The sequence below is a fragment of the Erythrolamprus reginae genome, chromosome 3 (genome assembly GCF_031021105.1).
Source record: "Erythrolamprus reginae isolate rEryReg1 chromosome 3, rEryReg1.hap1, whole genome shotgun sequence".
NCBI lineage: Eukaryota > Metazoa > Chordata > Lepidosauria > Squamata > Dipsadidae > Erythrolamprus > Erythrolamprus reginae.
Window position 1 is genome coordinate 43,471,866 of NC_091952.1, and position 15,118 is coordinate 43,486,983.

The 15,118-nt window shown below is 39.5% G+C and overlaps 1 protein-coding gene across 2 annotated transcripts in view; it reads right to left on the reverse strand.

Moving 5' to 3' along the window:
- CCDC17 (coiled-coil domain containing 17) overlaps positions 1 to 15,118 on the reverse strand; it is a 33,959-nt gene that overhangs the window by 16,559 nt on the left and 2,282 nt on the right. For both annotated transcript variants that reach the window (XR_011558528.1, XM_070745002.1), the window contains exons 4-9: positions 13,340 to 13,469; positions 9,957 to 10,116; positions 6,646 to 6,768; positions 5,976 to 6,109; positions 3,074 to 3,202; positions 257 to 480 (exon numbers count right to left, since the gene is read on the reverse strand). Coding sequence is in view for 1 of the 2 variants with exons in the window: in XM_070745002.1 (XP_070601103.1) it covers positions 257 to 480; positions 3,074 to 3,202; positions 5,976 to 6,109; positions 6,646 to 6,768; positions 9,957 to 10,116; positions 13,340 to 13,469 (900 nt within the window). In the remaining variant the exon portion in view is untranslated. The remainder of the gene's footprint in view (positions 1 to 256; positions 481 to 3,073; positions 3,203 to 5,975; positions 6,110 to 6,645; positions 6,769 to 9,956; positions 10,117 to 13,339; positions 13,470 to 15,118) is intronic.

The window sequence follows — 15,118 nt, forward strand, 5'->3', positions numbered from 1 at the left end:
GCCGAGATAACTGGAAGCAAGGAGATTCTTGTGCCACCTAGTGGAAGCTCAGCTCATATCCTGAATTTGAGCTTGGGTGTCAAACAGAAATTTCGCTCGCGTTGCGGCTCGTAACTTGGAATACTCACATGTGGAGCAGCTCGTATCTAGAGGTACTACTGTACTGCAAACAAAAGCACAGCTGATCCTGCAGGCCAAAGAGTTCTATACACCTGTAAAACCTCTCTCAAATTTGTCCCAGGCAAAAGGAACTCACCATATTTCTGGTCAGAATGGTAGGATCAGGGAGCCCAAGGTGAAGAGGAGGAGGTGGCAGAGGTGGTGCTATAGGAGGTGGAAGAAGGGGTGGGGATCCCCTTCTAGGCCACGGAACTTTCCTCCTTTCAACATTGTGTCTCAGCCTACCAATCTCAGCATGTAGCTGAGCCATTTCTGCCATGTGTACTTGTTGCAACTTGTCCAGCTCTAAGTCCAAAGAACCTAATGAAAACGAACAACATACAAAGGCTCATGAATGTAGCATTCAATGCGAGCACTTCCAAATGCCAATAAAGACCAGGTGGCTGGTCTAATTGGAGAGTGTGGAATTAAACATGGGGAATTAATAGATAAACCAGCAGAAAATGAACAATATTTATTCTTTGATGTTATAGCTTTTCATCAAAGTTAACCCATGGCCCTATTCTGTTTTTGCTGGGTTGACATTAATCAACGTTCAGCTACACCATCAATAGGACATAGCTTCCTCAATCTATAGGTATTACCAAATGAACACACACACACCAAAAAATTCTTGCTGCGCAGTCTCATTGGGGTAGCATGTTTCTGGGAGAGATGACTGATGAACACCAGGAGTGAATGCCAAGACTGTATAATCACAGCAGGCTCTTACCCCAAGGCCCAAGCATAAAGGTCATGCTAGCTGCCAAAATCAATCAGTAGATCACCAAAGTAATCAGAGTAGTGAAAACTGAAAATGATTATAAAGACCTTTAAAAGGGCATCTTTAAACTGAGTGCATAGCAAAAACAATCTGGTTTAATAAGCACAAAGTAATGCACATAAGGGCACCTCCCCACCTCCCAATGCCCTATATACAGTTGATGATTTTGAGCTGTCTATAACTAATTAACCAAAAGTTATTGGGGTCACCCAGAGTAGATGTGCAGTACAGGTAGTTGTGGAAAAGGTGAACGCTAGGGGTTATTATAAAAGGGACTGAAATACTATATATTGTGTTGTGGTTAGCTCTGGCCCAGCTCCTGCCCCAAGGAATGTGCAGGTGGATGTGGGGGAAACATCCACATGCCGCAGGCCTGTTTTGCTCCCGATGGAATCTGCCGACGAAGCCTCCTCTGACCAAGGAAGCGTGAGTGACAGGGAAGAGGGGAGTTTGGCAGACAGCCCGGGAGGAGCTGTATCATTCTTGGATTCTGAACAAGAATTAATGACACATCCACACATGCATAGAGTGATGCATAGGAGACAACAACTGAAGAATTATTACAAGAGAAAATGAGGCCACCCGTGGTTGGGTGGGGCTGCTGTAATTAGTGCTACAGATAAAAAGAACAGCGTGTTGGTTTAGCCTTGTTGCAGTTTATCTGATTCATTGTTTCGTAAAGATCGTGGTTTTTGTGCTGTTCAAGATTGTGTGTGGACTCTCTGGACTTTAGAATTGGACTCAATTTCCCAGTTATTGGGTGAGCAATTGGATTGCATTTAACCTGTGCCTTGTGTGTACCAGAAAATCCCTTTGACATTTAAAAAGGGAGCTGTTTCTGTTTTTCTGTTTATAAAAACTTTTGGGTTTTCCTTTTATCGTGTGGTGTGTTTCTTCATGGAGTAATTAGCCTGTAATTACGGGCGGTTGAAACACGCCTCGGGGCGGCTCACAACAATGATAAAAACAATATTATAGTGGCACAAATCTAATATTAAAAGAAATAACTAAAACCCTACCAGACAACACATACATACCAAACATAAATTATAAGGAGCCTGGGGGAAAGATTTCTCAAATCCCCCATGCCTGGCGGTATAGGTGGGTCTTGAATAGTTTATGAAAGACAAGGAGGGTGGGAGCAATTCTAATCTCTGGGGGGAGTTGATTCCAGAGGGCTGGTACCACCACAGAGAAGGCTCTTCCCCTGGGGCCCGCCAGACGACATTGTTTAGTCGACGGGACTTGGAGAAGGCCAACTCTGTGGGACCTTATTGGTCGCTGGGATTTGTGCGGTAAGTACTTAGCTTGCAGCTGTGAAGAAAGTCACAGCCCTTCTTCTTCCACGAAGTGAAACACACTTTGCTCTGCTTTGGTTTCAAAGTGGTGAAAAGTCAACAAACAAAGGCTGGAGTCAGCAAGACATTCATGAAACACAACGATCAGCTAATTCTCCACAACGGCCAACCCCACACGCTGCTATTTATAGCAGCAGCACTAATTACAGCAGCCCCACCCAACCACAGGTGGCCTCATTTTCTCTTGTAATAATCCTTTAGTTGTTGCTTCCTATGCATCACTCTACGCATGTGTGGATGTGTCATTAATTCTTGTTCAGAATCCAGAATCCAGAGATGATACAGATGATTGATCTCCTCCTGGGCTGTCTGCCAAACTCTCCTCCTCCCTGTCACTCAGGCCTCCTTGGTCAGAGGAGACTTCGTCAGCAGACTCCACTGGGAGCAAAACAGGCCAGTAGCATTTGGATGTCTTCCACACATCCACCTGCACATTCCTTGGGGCAGGAGCTGGGCCAGAGCTAACCACAACATCTTTCAAGGCAGAAAGTGCTGAATGTGCAATTAACATTTTTCTTAGCTGGCATATTTAACTTGATTCCCACATTTTTATTTACTGCCACGTGTAGATGCAAACTATAAACCAGAGACCTTGGTAACTTTAATTCTCCAGGCAGCCACTCCTGCTATAAACCAAAACCTATAATTATAAAAGTGGCTTCTTAACTATTGTGAAAGTAATTTTCCCTTTAGCTTCTTGTGGACTAGTTTGAAATGGAGGCTTTGTGGCCAATATCTTTACTCACTTAAGAAAAAAGGCTATGGACCCTACCATTTTCCATTCTCCTTCTGTCCTTCAGGATTTTCATTTTTAATATCTCGTCCTCCAGACGTTGATTCTCTAACTCAACAGACAAGAGCTCTGCATCCAAATTTTTTGAGTTGAGACCATCTTCATAATCTGCAGAGATAGGAAGGAGAGTCAATCAGAAGCAAAGACAGCTACAAGTTGTGCCTGAAGAAAGAAGCATTTGAAGAGTGTTCGGAAACTTCAGATCGTGCAGAATGCAGCTGCGAGAGCAATCATGGGCTTTCCTAAATACGCCCATGTCACACCAACACTCCGCAGTCTGCATTGGATGCCAATCAGTTTCCGGTCACAATTCAAAGTGTTGGTTATGACCTATAAAGCCCTTCATGGCACCGGACCAGAATATCTCCGGGACCACCTTCTGCTGCACGAATCCCAGCGACCAGTTAGGTCCCACAGAGTGGGTCTTCTCCAGGTCCCGTCAACTAAACAATGTCGTTTGGCGGGACCCAGGGGAAGAGCCTTCTCTGTGGTGGCCCCGACCCTTTGGAACCAACTCCCCCCAGATATCAGAGTTGCCCCCACCCTCCTAGCCTTTCGTAAGCTCCTTAAAACCCACCTCTGTCGTCAGGCATGGGGGAATTGATACTTTCCTCCCCCTAGGCTTATAAAATTTATGCATGGTATGCTAGTATGTATGATTGGTTTTTTAAATTGGGGTTTTAAATTAACTTAAACTTAAATATTAGATTTGTTTACATTGTACTATTATTGCTGTGAGCCGCCCCGAATCTGCGGAGAGGGGCGGCATACAAATCTGATTAATAAATAAATAAATAATAAATTTGCTAAGGTTTTAGATTTACAGAATCTATTGATAATTCCGCTTAAAGATTCACACATGCATAATAAATGCGTTTTTATGGGTAAGGTCACACTAACCAGTGGGAGACAGTTTCATCATAGACTGGGTTAAGACTTCACATTAATATTGCTGTGATTTTTGGGGGGGTTTGGATCAGTGTCTTGGATGAAGGGGGGTGCATAAGTGCACCAGCGTGCACCAGTGTGCCTTCCGTCCCCTGTCCTAATGTTTCTCTTTTGCTAGTACCCTGTTTTCCAGAAAATAAGACAGCGTCTTATATTAATTTTTGCTCCGTCTTATTTTCAGGGGATGTCTTATTTTTTTTCAATGAAGAAGAATTCACATTTATTGCTGAACAAAAAAAATAAACACTTATTATATGCTGTACACTACTTGTCATCACAAACCAGCATAACCAGACAAACTGTGAATCCTATCAAGAATTTCTTACTACTACCGTACCATTATGTACTACTATCGTGTTGGATGTGTTTTAAACCTGATTGATGCAGCGTTTTGGGATGCAATTTATGGACAGCAGTGTTATATAGGTTCTGTTTGGGAATGCTGCGAAACGAAACGTCTCCTACATCTTACTTTAGGGGGATGCCTTATATTAGGCAATTCTACGAAACCTCTCCTATGTCTTACTTTTGGGGGTGACTTATTTTCAGGGAAACAGGATATCATGTATATAAATATATCTTTGTATATCACCAGTATATACATGACAAAACAAACAAACAAATAAAGAAAGAAATGAACCCAACCCCTGAAGATATAAATTATAGCTTAAATTTCGGTATGTGATATGAATCTAGTGATTACCATATTTTTCAGAGTATAAAATGCACCTTTTTCCTGATAATGTGGCTGCATCTTATACTCTGAATGTAGCTTTTTTGAAGTTTTTCCCCCCAGCCCTAATGAGGTGCTAACGATCTTTCCAATTCTTACTTTGCAGGTCATTGTTACTCTCTCCAAAGTATGTCTTTCCAGCCCTAAGTCTTTGCAGGCTTTTTTTCATTGCTCTGCTTGCTCTGAATATGTTTCTTTCCAGCCCTAACGAAGTGTTAAAGGTCTTCCCAGCTTGCTGGCTCTTTTATTGTTACTCTCTCCAAATAAGGTTTTTTTAATCCCTAACTGTTGTGGTTAGCTCTGGCGCAGCTCCTGCCCCAAGGAATGTGGAGGTGGATGCAGGGGAAACATCAACATGTCATAGGCCTGTTTTATTGCCAACAGAGTCAGGTAGTGAAGTTTCCTTGGAAGAAGAAGGTGGGGGTGACTTGTAAGAGGGGGGCTTGGCAGACAGCCCAGGAAGCCAATCTCCATTATCTTCGGTAGATTCGGATGACAAATTGCTAGACCCACGCATGCATAGAATTATGCATAGGAGAGAACAACTGAAGAAATATTACAGGCGATAGAGAATCCACCTGTGGTTGGGTGGGGCTCACGTAATTATAGCAGCTGTTAAATTGGCAGCTTGCGGGCTCAGCAGCATGGAGATTATCTGATCGTAGTTGTTGAGAGTTTGAGAAAAGAAATCCTTGTAAGTTTTTGCCACGTCTGAAACAAACAGTATTTGTGCCGAACTTCACAGTACTGGTTTATTGCTGATTTATTGCTTGCTTGTTATCGGACTGTAATCCATTACTGCCTTGTTTATACAAAAAATCCCTTTGAATTCTAAAAGGGAGTTTTGCTTCTCTTTTGTTGCAATAAAAAACATTTACTGGACTTCTACTGCGTGTGTGTGTCTGTTTTGAACCAATTTCCTTTTCATTGGAGGCTTGTACTAGAAGCCAGCAGAACACTAACCAGGGGATAAAACAATGGGCTGAAGCTGACCAGACTAGTTAGATGAATACCTGGTATGGAGAATCCCCCCCCCCCTATTTTCCTACCCCAAAACTAGGGTGCGCCTTTTATTCCCGTCCGTCTTATACTCTGAAAAGTATAGTATCTGTTAACAGTTTGCTGTGTTCAAGAGAGATGCAAACATTTTTGGCTTAAGTAATCAACATCAGTAAAGTCGATTGGGAAAACACAGCTCACTTTTCTTTCTACCCCTTTGTTCAGGCTTTGTGCCGTTTTTTTCCAATGCTATGGCCTCCAACTGCAGTTCATACATCTGACGGACAATGTGTTGGTCACTGCCTCCACTCTGCAAGTAAGTCAGGTACAGCACCCTGTCAGGGATATGAACAGTCATCATCAAGTATTATTACACTTCCCCCCCCCCAACGACTAGTTAAATATTTAATAGTTGCATTAAAAGTGCAACTTTTTATGGCATGGAGATAATTTGATGATACAGGATGCATTTGGTGAGTTACTGCAATTCATGCAGATGCTACACTGTTTTCACTGGTCCCACTGGGAGGAGAGTTAAGTCTTCTCAAATTAGTAAAAAAGTTTGTTCTTTCAATTGTTGGAGACCACATTTTGTGTAGAAAATCAATTTAGGGCATTTAGCAATTTATGATGTTTTGTTTTATTATTCAGCCATCATCATGTCAACAAACATGAAAAGTACAGTTTTATATTGCCAGAGGTAGCTGAGTGATGCTAAAGGAAATGGCTTTAAGAGTTGCAGATACAGGTTTACTAAGTAGTGGGAAAGTTTTATAGGCAGAATCAATTAAAGATATAATGATCCCTACATATTCTAAGTTTACAGAAACTATTATGTTACATGTCCATCCAACTCTGTCTTCCAACTCACTGTATCTCCGAAGAGAGGGGCCCAATAGCTGCTGGAAATACCAGAGACTTGAAGATGACATTCTCGTCCATTTTATTTACAGTGTTGTCTGTCTTTCCATTGGTGGCAGAATCCAGATTGCTTCTAAAAATGAAAAAGGGGGTATATAATTAATTAATTTTTTTACTACCCATCTCCCCTACAAGATGCTCTGGGTGGCTTACAGGTTAGAAAAACAAATGATGATGATAACAACAACAGCAACAACAACAATAATAGCATTAGTACTTCAGCTTCAACCACAACAACACAAGAGCACACAACAGATTTAAACTTAATATTAACCGCTCCAAACCTGACTGTAAAAAATATGACTTCAGTAACCGAGTTGTCGAAGCGTGGAACTCATTACCGGACTCCATAGTGCCATCCCCAAACCCCCAACACTTTACCCTTAGATTATCTACGGTTGACCTATCCAGATTCCTAAGAGGTCAGTAAGGGGCGAGTACAAGTGCACTAGAGTGCCTTCCGTCCCCTGTCCTATTGCTCTCCTATATCTCCTATACCTTTCTTCTATTCCTATATCTCTTCTTCTATGCTTTCATTGATATGTTCTATTACTATACCTTCTTTTCTATTATTTCTTAGATATATTTTACTATGAGTATCTCCTCTATAACCTTCATCATGTATTTTACTATGTGTATACTGTATAGATATATACCCACTAAAACCCTCATTGTGTATTGGACAAAATAAATAAATAAATAAACATTTAGACTTATATACTGCTTCACGGTGCTTTACAGCCCTCTCTAAGCGGTTTACAGAGAGTCAGCATATTGTCTTCAACAGCCTGGGTCCTCATTTTACTGACCTCGGAAGGATGGAAGACTGAGTCAACCTTGAGCCTACTGAGATTCGATCTGCCAAACTACTGGCAGCCAGGCATCAGCAGAAGTAGTTTGTAGTACTGCACTCTAACCACTGCACCACCAAGGCTTTATAATTATTAATTATTTTTATTTTTACTACTACTACAACCACTACTACTAATAATAGTAATATTAATAATAATAAATTTAAGTATGAAAACTGCAGATTAAAAATTTAAAAACAATTCAAAAATCAAAAGTAAGACAGATGGGACAGAGATGAGATCTTTTAACACTGTCAACACCTCCAGTGGTGAGCAAGCTAGGCCCCAAGCTAACTGGCAAAACCAAATTTCAATGCCCTTCCAGAAGGCTAAAAAGGTGAGAGCAGTTCTCATGTCTGGTGATTATTGTATGGTGTTTGGCGTATGTTGATTATTGAATGGTGTTGTATTGTGTTCGGAAACTTCAGATCGTGCAGAATGCAGCTGCGACAGCAATAATGGGATTTCCCAAATATGCCCATGTTACACCAACACTCCGCAGTCTGCATTGGTTGCCAATCAGTTTCCAGTCACAATTCAAAGTGTTGGTTATGACCTATAAAGCCCTTCATGGCACCAGACCAGATTATCTCAGGGACCGCCTTCTGCTGCACAAATCCCAGCGACCAATTAGGTCCCACAGAGTGGGTCTTCTCTGGGTCCCGTCAACTAAACAATGTCGCTTGGCGGGACCCAGGGGAAGAGCCTTCTCTGTGGCGGCCCGGACCCTCTGGAACCAACTCCCCCCAGAGATTAGAATTGCCCCCACCCTCCTTGCCTTTCGTAAGCTCCTTAAAACCCACCTCTGCCATCAGGCACGGGGGAACTGAGATATTCTTTCCCCCTAGGCCTTTACAATTTTATGCATGGTATGTCTGTATGTATGTTTGGTTTTTATAATACAGTGGAACCCCGACATAAGAGCTGCTCTACTTAAGAGCAACTCGAGATAAGAGCTGGGAGGGGAGAGATATTTTTGTTCTACTTACAAGCCCAAATTCGAGATACAAGCGCCAAGGAGCTGTCTCCTGAAGCCAAACGCTAACTTCCGCGTTCGGCTTCAGGAGACAGCTGCGAAGCGGCGCGCGTGTTTTAAAAGGTTGCAGCCGGCCTGGGGGGCTCGGGGGGGTGCTTGCAGCTTTCTTTCTTGCTCTTTTTCTTTCTCTCTTTTACCTTCCCTTCCTCTATTTCTTCTTTTCTTTCTCCTTCCCACCTTCTTCCCTCCCTCCCTCCCTTCACTCATTCCTCTTTTACTCTCCCCTTTCATAAGTTTCCTTGCTTCCTTCCTCTGTTCCTGTCCCTTCCCCCTTTCTTTCTTTCTTTCTTTCTTTCTTTCTTGCTCTTTTTCTTTCTCTCTTTTACCTTCCCTTCCTCTATTTCTTCTTTTCTTTCTCCTTCCCACCTTCTTCCCTCCCTCCCTCCCTTCACTCGTTCCTCTCTTACTCTCCCCTTTCATAAGTTTCCTTGCTTCCTTCCTCTGTTCCTGTCCCTTCCCTCTTTCCTTCCTTCCTTCCCACCCTCCGTCCATTCATTCACCCATTCCTCTCTTGATCGCTTAAAGCCGGTCCCTGGTGCAAAAAGGGTTGGGGACCTCTGTCCTACAGGATTGGGTGGCAGAGAAGTTGAACATATGTAAATTTAAAAGTTTAAGAAAGTTTACAAGTTAAGTGAAAGAAACTTCATTATTCATTTATATGTACATGTACATTTCTTCATTAAAAACATGTCTTTCTGCATAATTTAGACTAACTTTGTGAGTTTTTTGAGGGCTGGAACCAATTAAAATTATTTACATTAATTCCTATGGGGAAAAGTCGTTCGAGATAAGAGCTGCTCGACTTAAGAGCCCAGGTCCGGAACGAATTAAACTCGTATCTCGAGGTACCACTGTAATGGGTTTTTAACTGTTTTTAGTATTGGATTATTATTATATGCTGTTTTATTATTGCTGTTAGCCGCCCCGAGTCTCCGGAGAGGGGTGGAAAACAAATCAAATAAATAAATAATAAATTGTATGGTGAGTATTGGGATGAGGCCACAATGAAAAAGGCTCTTCTCATTGACCCCACCTGCCAAAATTGCTTAGCTGAGAATTGAGTGATAAGCAGGTCTTTTTGCTTTCTCTGTTCATTGGGATATATATTTATATTCTCAAGCACACTGTAACACTCATGTTACAGATTTCCAGAAAAATGTTATTAATATGGTCTGGACCAAGGGTCTCCAACCTTGGCAACTTTAAGACTTGTGGACTTCAACTCCCAAAGTTGAAGCTTCTGCTGGCTGAAGAACTTTGGGTGTTGAAATCCACAAGTCTTAAAGTTGCCAAGATTGGAGAACCCTGGTCTGGATTGTCTTTGATCTTAAAAAAAAAACTTCATTTCTAGAGTTCTCTCTCCTGTAGTCTTACCTGTTCCCTGTTGCCACCTCTAGAAGTTTCACCTGTTTGCTCAGTGCATTCAAAGTCAACTTGTTCTTTTTTTCTTGGGTATTCAGCTCCATCAATAACTCTTCTATCTGAGACGAAGATGAGTTCCCTAATTTCAGCTCTGACAGGCGTGTACGAATTTCTAGGTGAATACAAAATGGAACAAATTGTCCTGGAACAACCGCATGAATTAATATATGGTTTTGGAATCATGTATGAATGTGATGCAGTATGCCATTTTGCCTTAAATATATATTTGAATTCTAATCCATTTGGCTCAGGAACACTTTATATACGTTTCATTAATATATGTTCTTCTCACCTGTTTCTCAGAAAGATTAGGAGATTTTTACAGTTCAAATGGGTATATAGATTTATTGTAAGCTTGAGCACTCTACAAGAATCTGAACTACTAACGGTCAAGGGAAATCAGGGGGAGATAAGAGTAGAAGGAATACAAGGTGGGCTAGACTCAGATCTCTTGTGGATGTCAAGGGACTCATGATTGGGACATATTTGACCCCTCCCTTGGGTTCAACCTTGTTTCCCACCCCCAAAAAAACGATTTTTATTTTTCTCCACCATTACAACCATACAACATATCACATATACTGTACCTTCCTTATATAATAATAATCATATATTATCTCTAACGAGCAATAACTTAAATTTACAAAACAATTTTAACCTATAATGTTCAGTCTGTCCCAGGTTTTTCTCTCCCCATTCCCCTCTTTTCATCTCAGGTAGCTATTCCACTTCTATTTCCTACTTTCTTACTCCTTCTCTCCCCTCTTCTCTCCTTCCCCTTCCTTCCCTATCATCTATCTCTCCCTTTCCTCCCAGATCCCTTTCTTCTCTCTCTCCTTCCTTCCTACTTCTCCTTACACCCTCATACGCCTTTCCATTAGTGAAAAATTTGTAATTCAATTATTTAGCTGTCAGAAAAAGCTATTTTTCAACTTCTAAATTTATCATCTCATTTATTATATCTTTATGTTCATCCCATTATATTTCAATTTTAGATATATGTCCTTTATCTAATGCTTCCTTCTTTATATAGTTTCATCATCTGAGTTGCACCCTTTATTTAATTCCCCTTCCTCCAGTTCTTATTAAATTTAATAAAGTCTCTATATTTAAGCAAACATAAAATTTCACCCCAATTTGTCAACATAGTTTAACATATTTTAGTTTTTTCCCCCTCCTCCTTAAAAACACATTCTTACACAGCAGAACATATAACTTGAATAAACTGCCATATATCTAAAAAATTCTCTAACATTAAATAGTAAATATCATCAATCAACATTCAAAGTCCAATTATTTCAATCTATCTAATGTAATTAATTCTAATTTAAATAGTAAACAATAAAATCAAGCAATTCTTCTATTAATCATGTATTTGAATCTTGTTTTGTATTAACTAATCTATTCGACTTTAATTTTCCATATACATTTCACCATTATCTAATTTCTCAGACTGTTTATTTCAATTATATCAAGCTTATATTCAATGCTTCTATTTATTTTCTACTTCAATCCAATCATAAAATTTCTCGCAAATTTTATAAAACTCTGAGTCTTCTTTTTACTCAATTCTCTTTGTAAGCCAATTCATTTCCGCACAATTCATTATTTTCTTATTACTTCTCTTTCTGATGGTATTCTATTCAATTTCCATTATTTATGCAATTTTCCCGGCAGTAACTATGTGGACAATTAAATAGATTTCTTCTTTATTATTTTTTTTCTGGCAGTATACCTGTTGTGGTTCAGCCTGGGACCCCTCCGGGAATGGCTGATTTGCTGTCGGTGTCCAGCTCAGAGGCTGAGGACCAGGAGGGGCAGACTGACGACGAAGCTGAATCCCAGGCTGAAGATGAAGGACAGCCAGAGTTCCACCAGGGGGAGCTCTCCCCAGCAAGCAGCCTGGATTCCCTGGGGGAAGATGCTAGTGACTTCATAGATATGCGACAGAGGAGAGCTAACGAGAGAAGAACGCAATTGGCTAGATATTTCCAGCATTAGAGGTCACAGCTGGGTTTGGGTGTGGTGCTCTTGGGAAAGGATAAAAGGCGGCCCCACCCTTCCTGGCTTGTGGAGTTTTATCTTGGAGATTCGTGAGACCTGTCTGTGAACTTTGGTGGCTACAATCCTGGTTTGTGCCTTGGACTCTTGAAACCTTGGGGGGGGGTGCCAGCAAGAAGCTTTTGGAATTGACTGGACATCAGGACCCTGTTGTAAAGTATTGTAACCTGTCTGCTGTGAAGACAGGTTTTCCTTTGTGCTTATTTTTTCCTGCTATAAATTACTTTTGGATTTTACCAGAGTGTCTGGCTATTTTTTCAGTGGGTGTGGAGGTCTGGGAAAACCCAGACAGAACAATACCTAAAAGAAATATCTCAGGTTTTAAATCAATATTTTGTTTTAGATTTTTTTCAATCCATGTTTGAATCTCTGTCCAATATTTCTTAGCTTCTGTGCAAGTCCACCACATATGATAAAAAGAGCCAGGTACTGTATATGATTACATTTCCAACACTTCATTGATTTGTTCTGAAACATTTTTGCTATTCTCTCTGGAGACATATGCCCCCTATAAAACATTTTGTACACATTTTCTTTAAAATTTATAGCTATTGTCGTCTTATAATTCCTTTCCCATAGTTGCTGCCATATATTAATATTGATTGTATGTCCTATATGTCTCATCCATTTCATCATCGTATCTTTAACTTGCCCACCCTTGTTTTCTCCTACAAAGATCAGAGGTATATATACCTGTGTTTCAATCATACGAGAACACTACAAGTAATTATTTAAATGATAAAATAGTTCTCCATAAAGAAGACCACAGAAATGTAGTCTAACATGCTAGGGTGAAAGTTAGGTTTGAACTTTTCTTCCTGAAATTATAATTTATACAAGTAGAGATCATTTGTTGCCTTTGGATTGAACAACTCTGCTACATCACACCCAAACCCAAACGAGTCTGTGGAGAGGGGCGGCATACAAATCCAATAAATAAATAAATAAATAAATAAATAAATAAATAAATAAATAAATAAATAAATAAACCTGCTCTTGGTAAGAAACAAGTCTCCTCTGTCTTTTGGGAATTGGGAAATTCCATACATAAAATATCAGGTACAAACACCATTGAAGTGGTATTTTTCACTAACTGATTCCTTCTCTTATCTGGTATACTTAATTACCCTTGTGTGCTAGTCTCAAACACCTTTGGCTAACTTAAAGCTTATTTATCCACCTGTTACTTTTTTCTTCAATTCAGCTGTCTCTCCTTAACTTAAACCAGGAACAAAAGGTTGACAATTCAGCAAAGTCTCTAATTTTCAGCTTACCATCTTTTTGCTGTTCCAGGTGTTGGTTGTTAGCCTGGATTTCAGCCAACTGGCGCTCATGTGCATCTACTATTTGCCTATGACGCTGAGAGTATTCTTGCTGGTGAGGTACCAGTATTTGGTTTTCATTCTAAGAGTCAAGGAAAGACATCAGATTCAAACAGCTGTTTCTCCTACAGCAAAAGCAATGAATTGTAGTTATCCAAAGGTAAATCTTAAGTTCTAGCTTCCATCAACACTGATCATGTTTGGTGGAATGTCTAGGACTTATCATATAGCAACATCTGAAGCACAGCACCATGCCACGTTTCCATGAAAATAAGACATCTCCCCAAAATAAGCCCTCCTCCGAAAATAAACATTTTCCCAAAACAAGCCCTCCCCTGAAAAATAAGCCCCCAAATAATAAGACCTTCCCAAAAATAAGGCCAAGCACTTACTTCAGGGTTCAAAAAATATAAGACAGCACTTATTTTTGGGGAAACACAGTACATACCTAATACTAAAATACTAGTACTAATACTAATACTAAAATTATTCAATTATGTGTATGTGTATGTCTTTGTCTATCTGTATGTGTATGTCTATGTATGTATGTATGTATACATGTATTTGTATGTAATAATAATTAATAATAATAATTTATTGGATTTGTATCTTTATACAGTGTTCCCTCAATTTTTGTGGGGGATGCGTTCCGAGACTGCCCGCAAAAGTCGAATTTTCGCGAAGTAGAGATGCGGAAGTAAATACACTATTTTTGGCTATGAGCAGTATCACAAGCCTTCCCTTAACACTTTAAAGCCCTAAACTACAATTTTCCATTCCCTTAGCAACCATTTACATTATTACTCACCATGTTTATTTATTTAAATTTATTAAAGAAATATTTGGCGGATGAAAGTTTGGCGATGTCATATGACGTCATTGGGTGGAAAAAACCATGGTATAGGGAAAAAAATAGCAAAGTATTTTTTAATTAATGTTTTTGAAAAAACGTGGTATAGACTTTTCGCGATGTTCGAACCCGCAAAAATCGAGGGAACACTGTGTATATATATATAGACATGTATGTATGTATGTATGTATGTATGTATGTATGTATGTATGTATGTATATAAATCTGTTGCAAGATGGCTATAGCATTATTCTGAAGGAAGTACAATATTTTTTCTTGGATAGATGTAATACTTTGAATGTAGCTATTTCACCTTATACTTTTGGCAATTGTAAATATCTTATCATAATTCAAAATTAAAATAGCTGGAAGAGCAAGGATAGTAATTGTGATTAGCTGAAGCCACAATAAGTAAACTGAATACCATACTGAAAAAATTGTGCTTGTTGTAATTCCTCAAGAAACTGGGAAAACATACTATGTGAATTGTGGTTCTGTATTACACAGTTAATTATAAACATTGTAATATTTGTTTGTCTGTTTGTTTGTCTGTTTGTCTGTTTATTTATTTATTTATTTATTTATGTATTTATGTATTTATGTATTCATGTATTTATTTATTTATTTATTTATTTATTTATTTATTTATTTATTTATTTATTTGATTTGTATGCAACCCCTCTCCGCAGACTCGGGACGTCTAACAACAGCAATAAAACAGCATATAATAATAATCCAATACTAAAAACAGTTAAAAACCCATTATATAAAAACCAAACATACATAAAGACATACCATGCATAAAATTGTAAAGGCCTAGGGGGGAAGTGTATCTCAGTTCCCCCATGCCTGCCGGCAGAGGTGGGTTTTAAGCAGCTTAC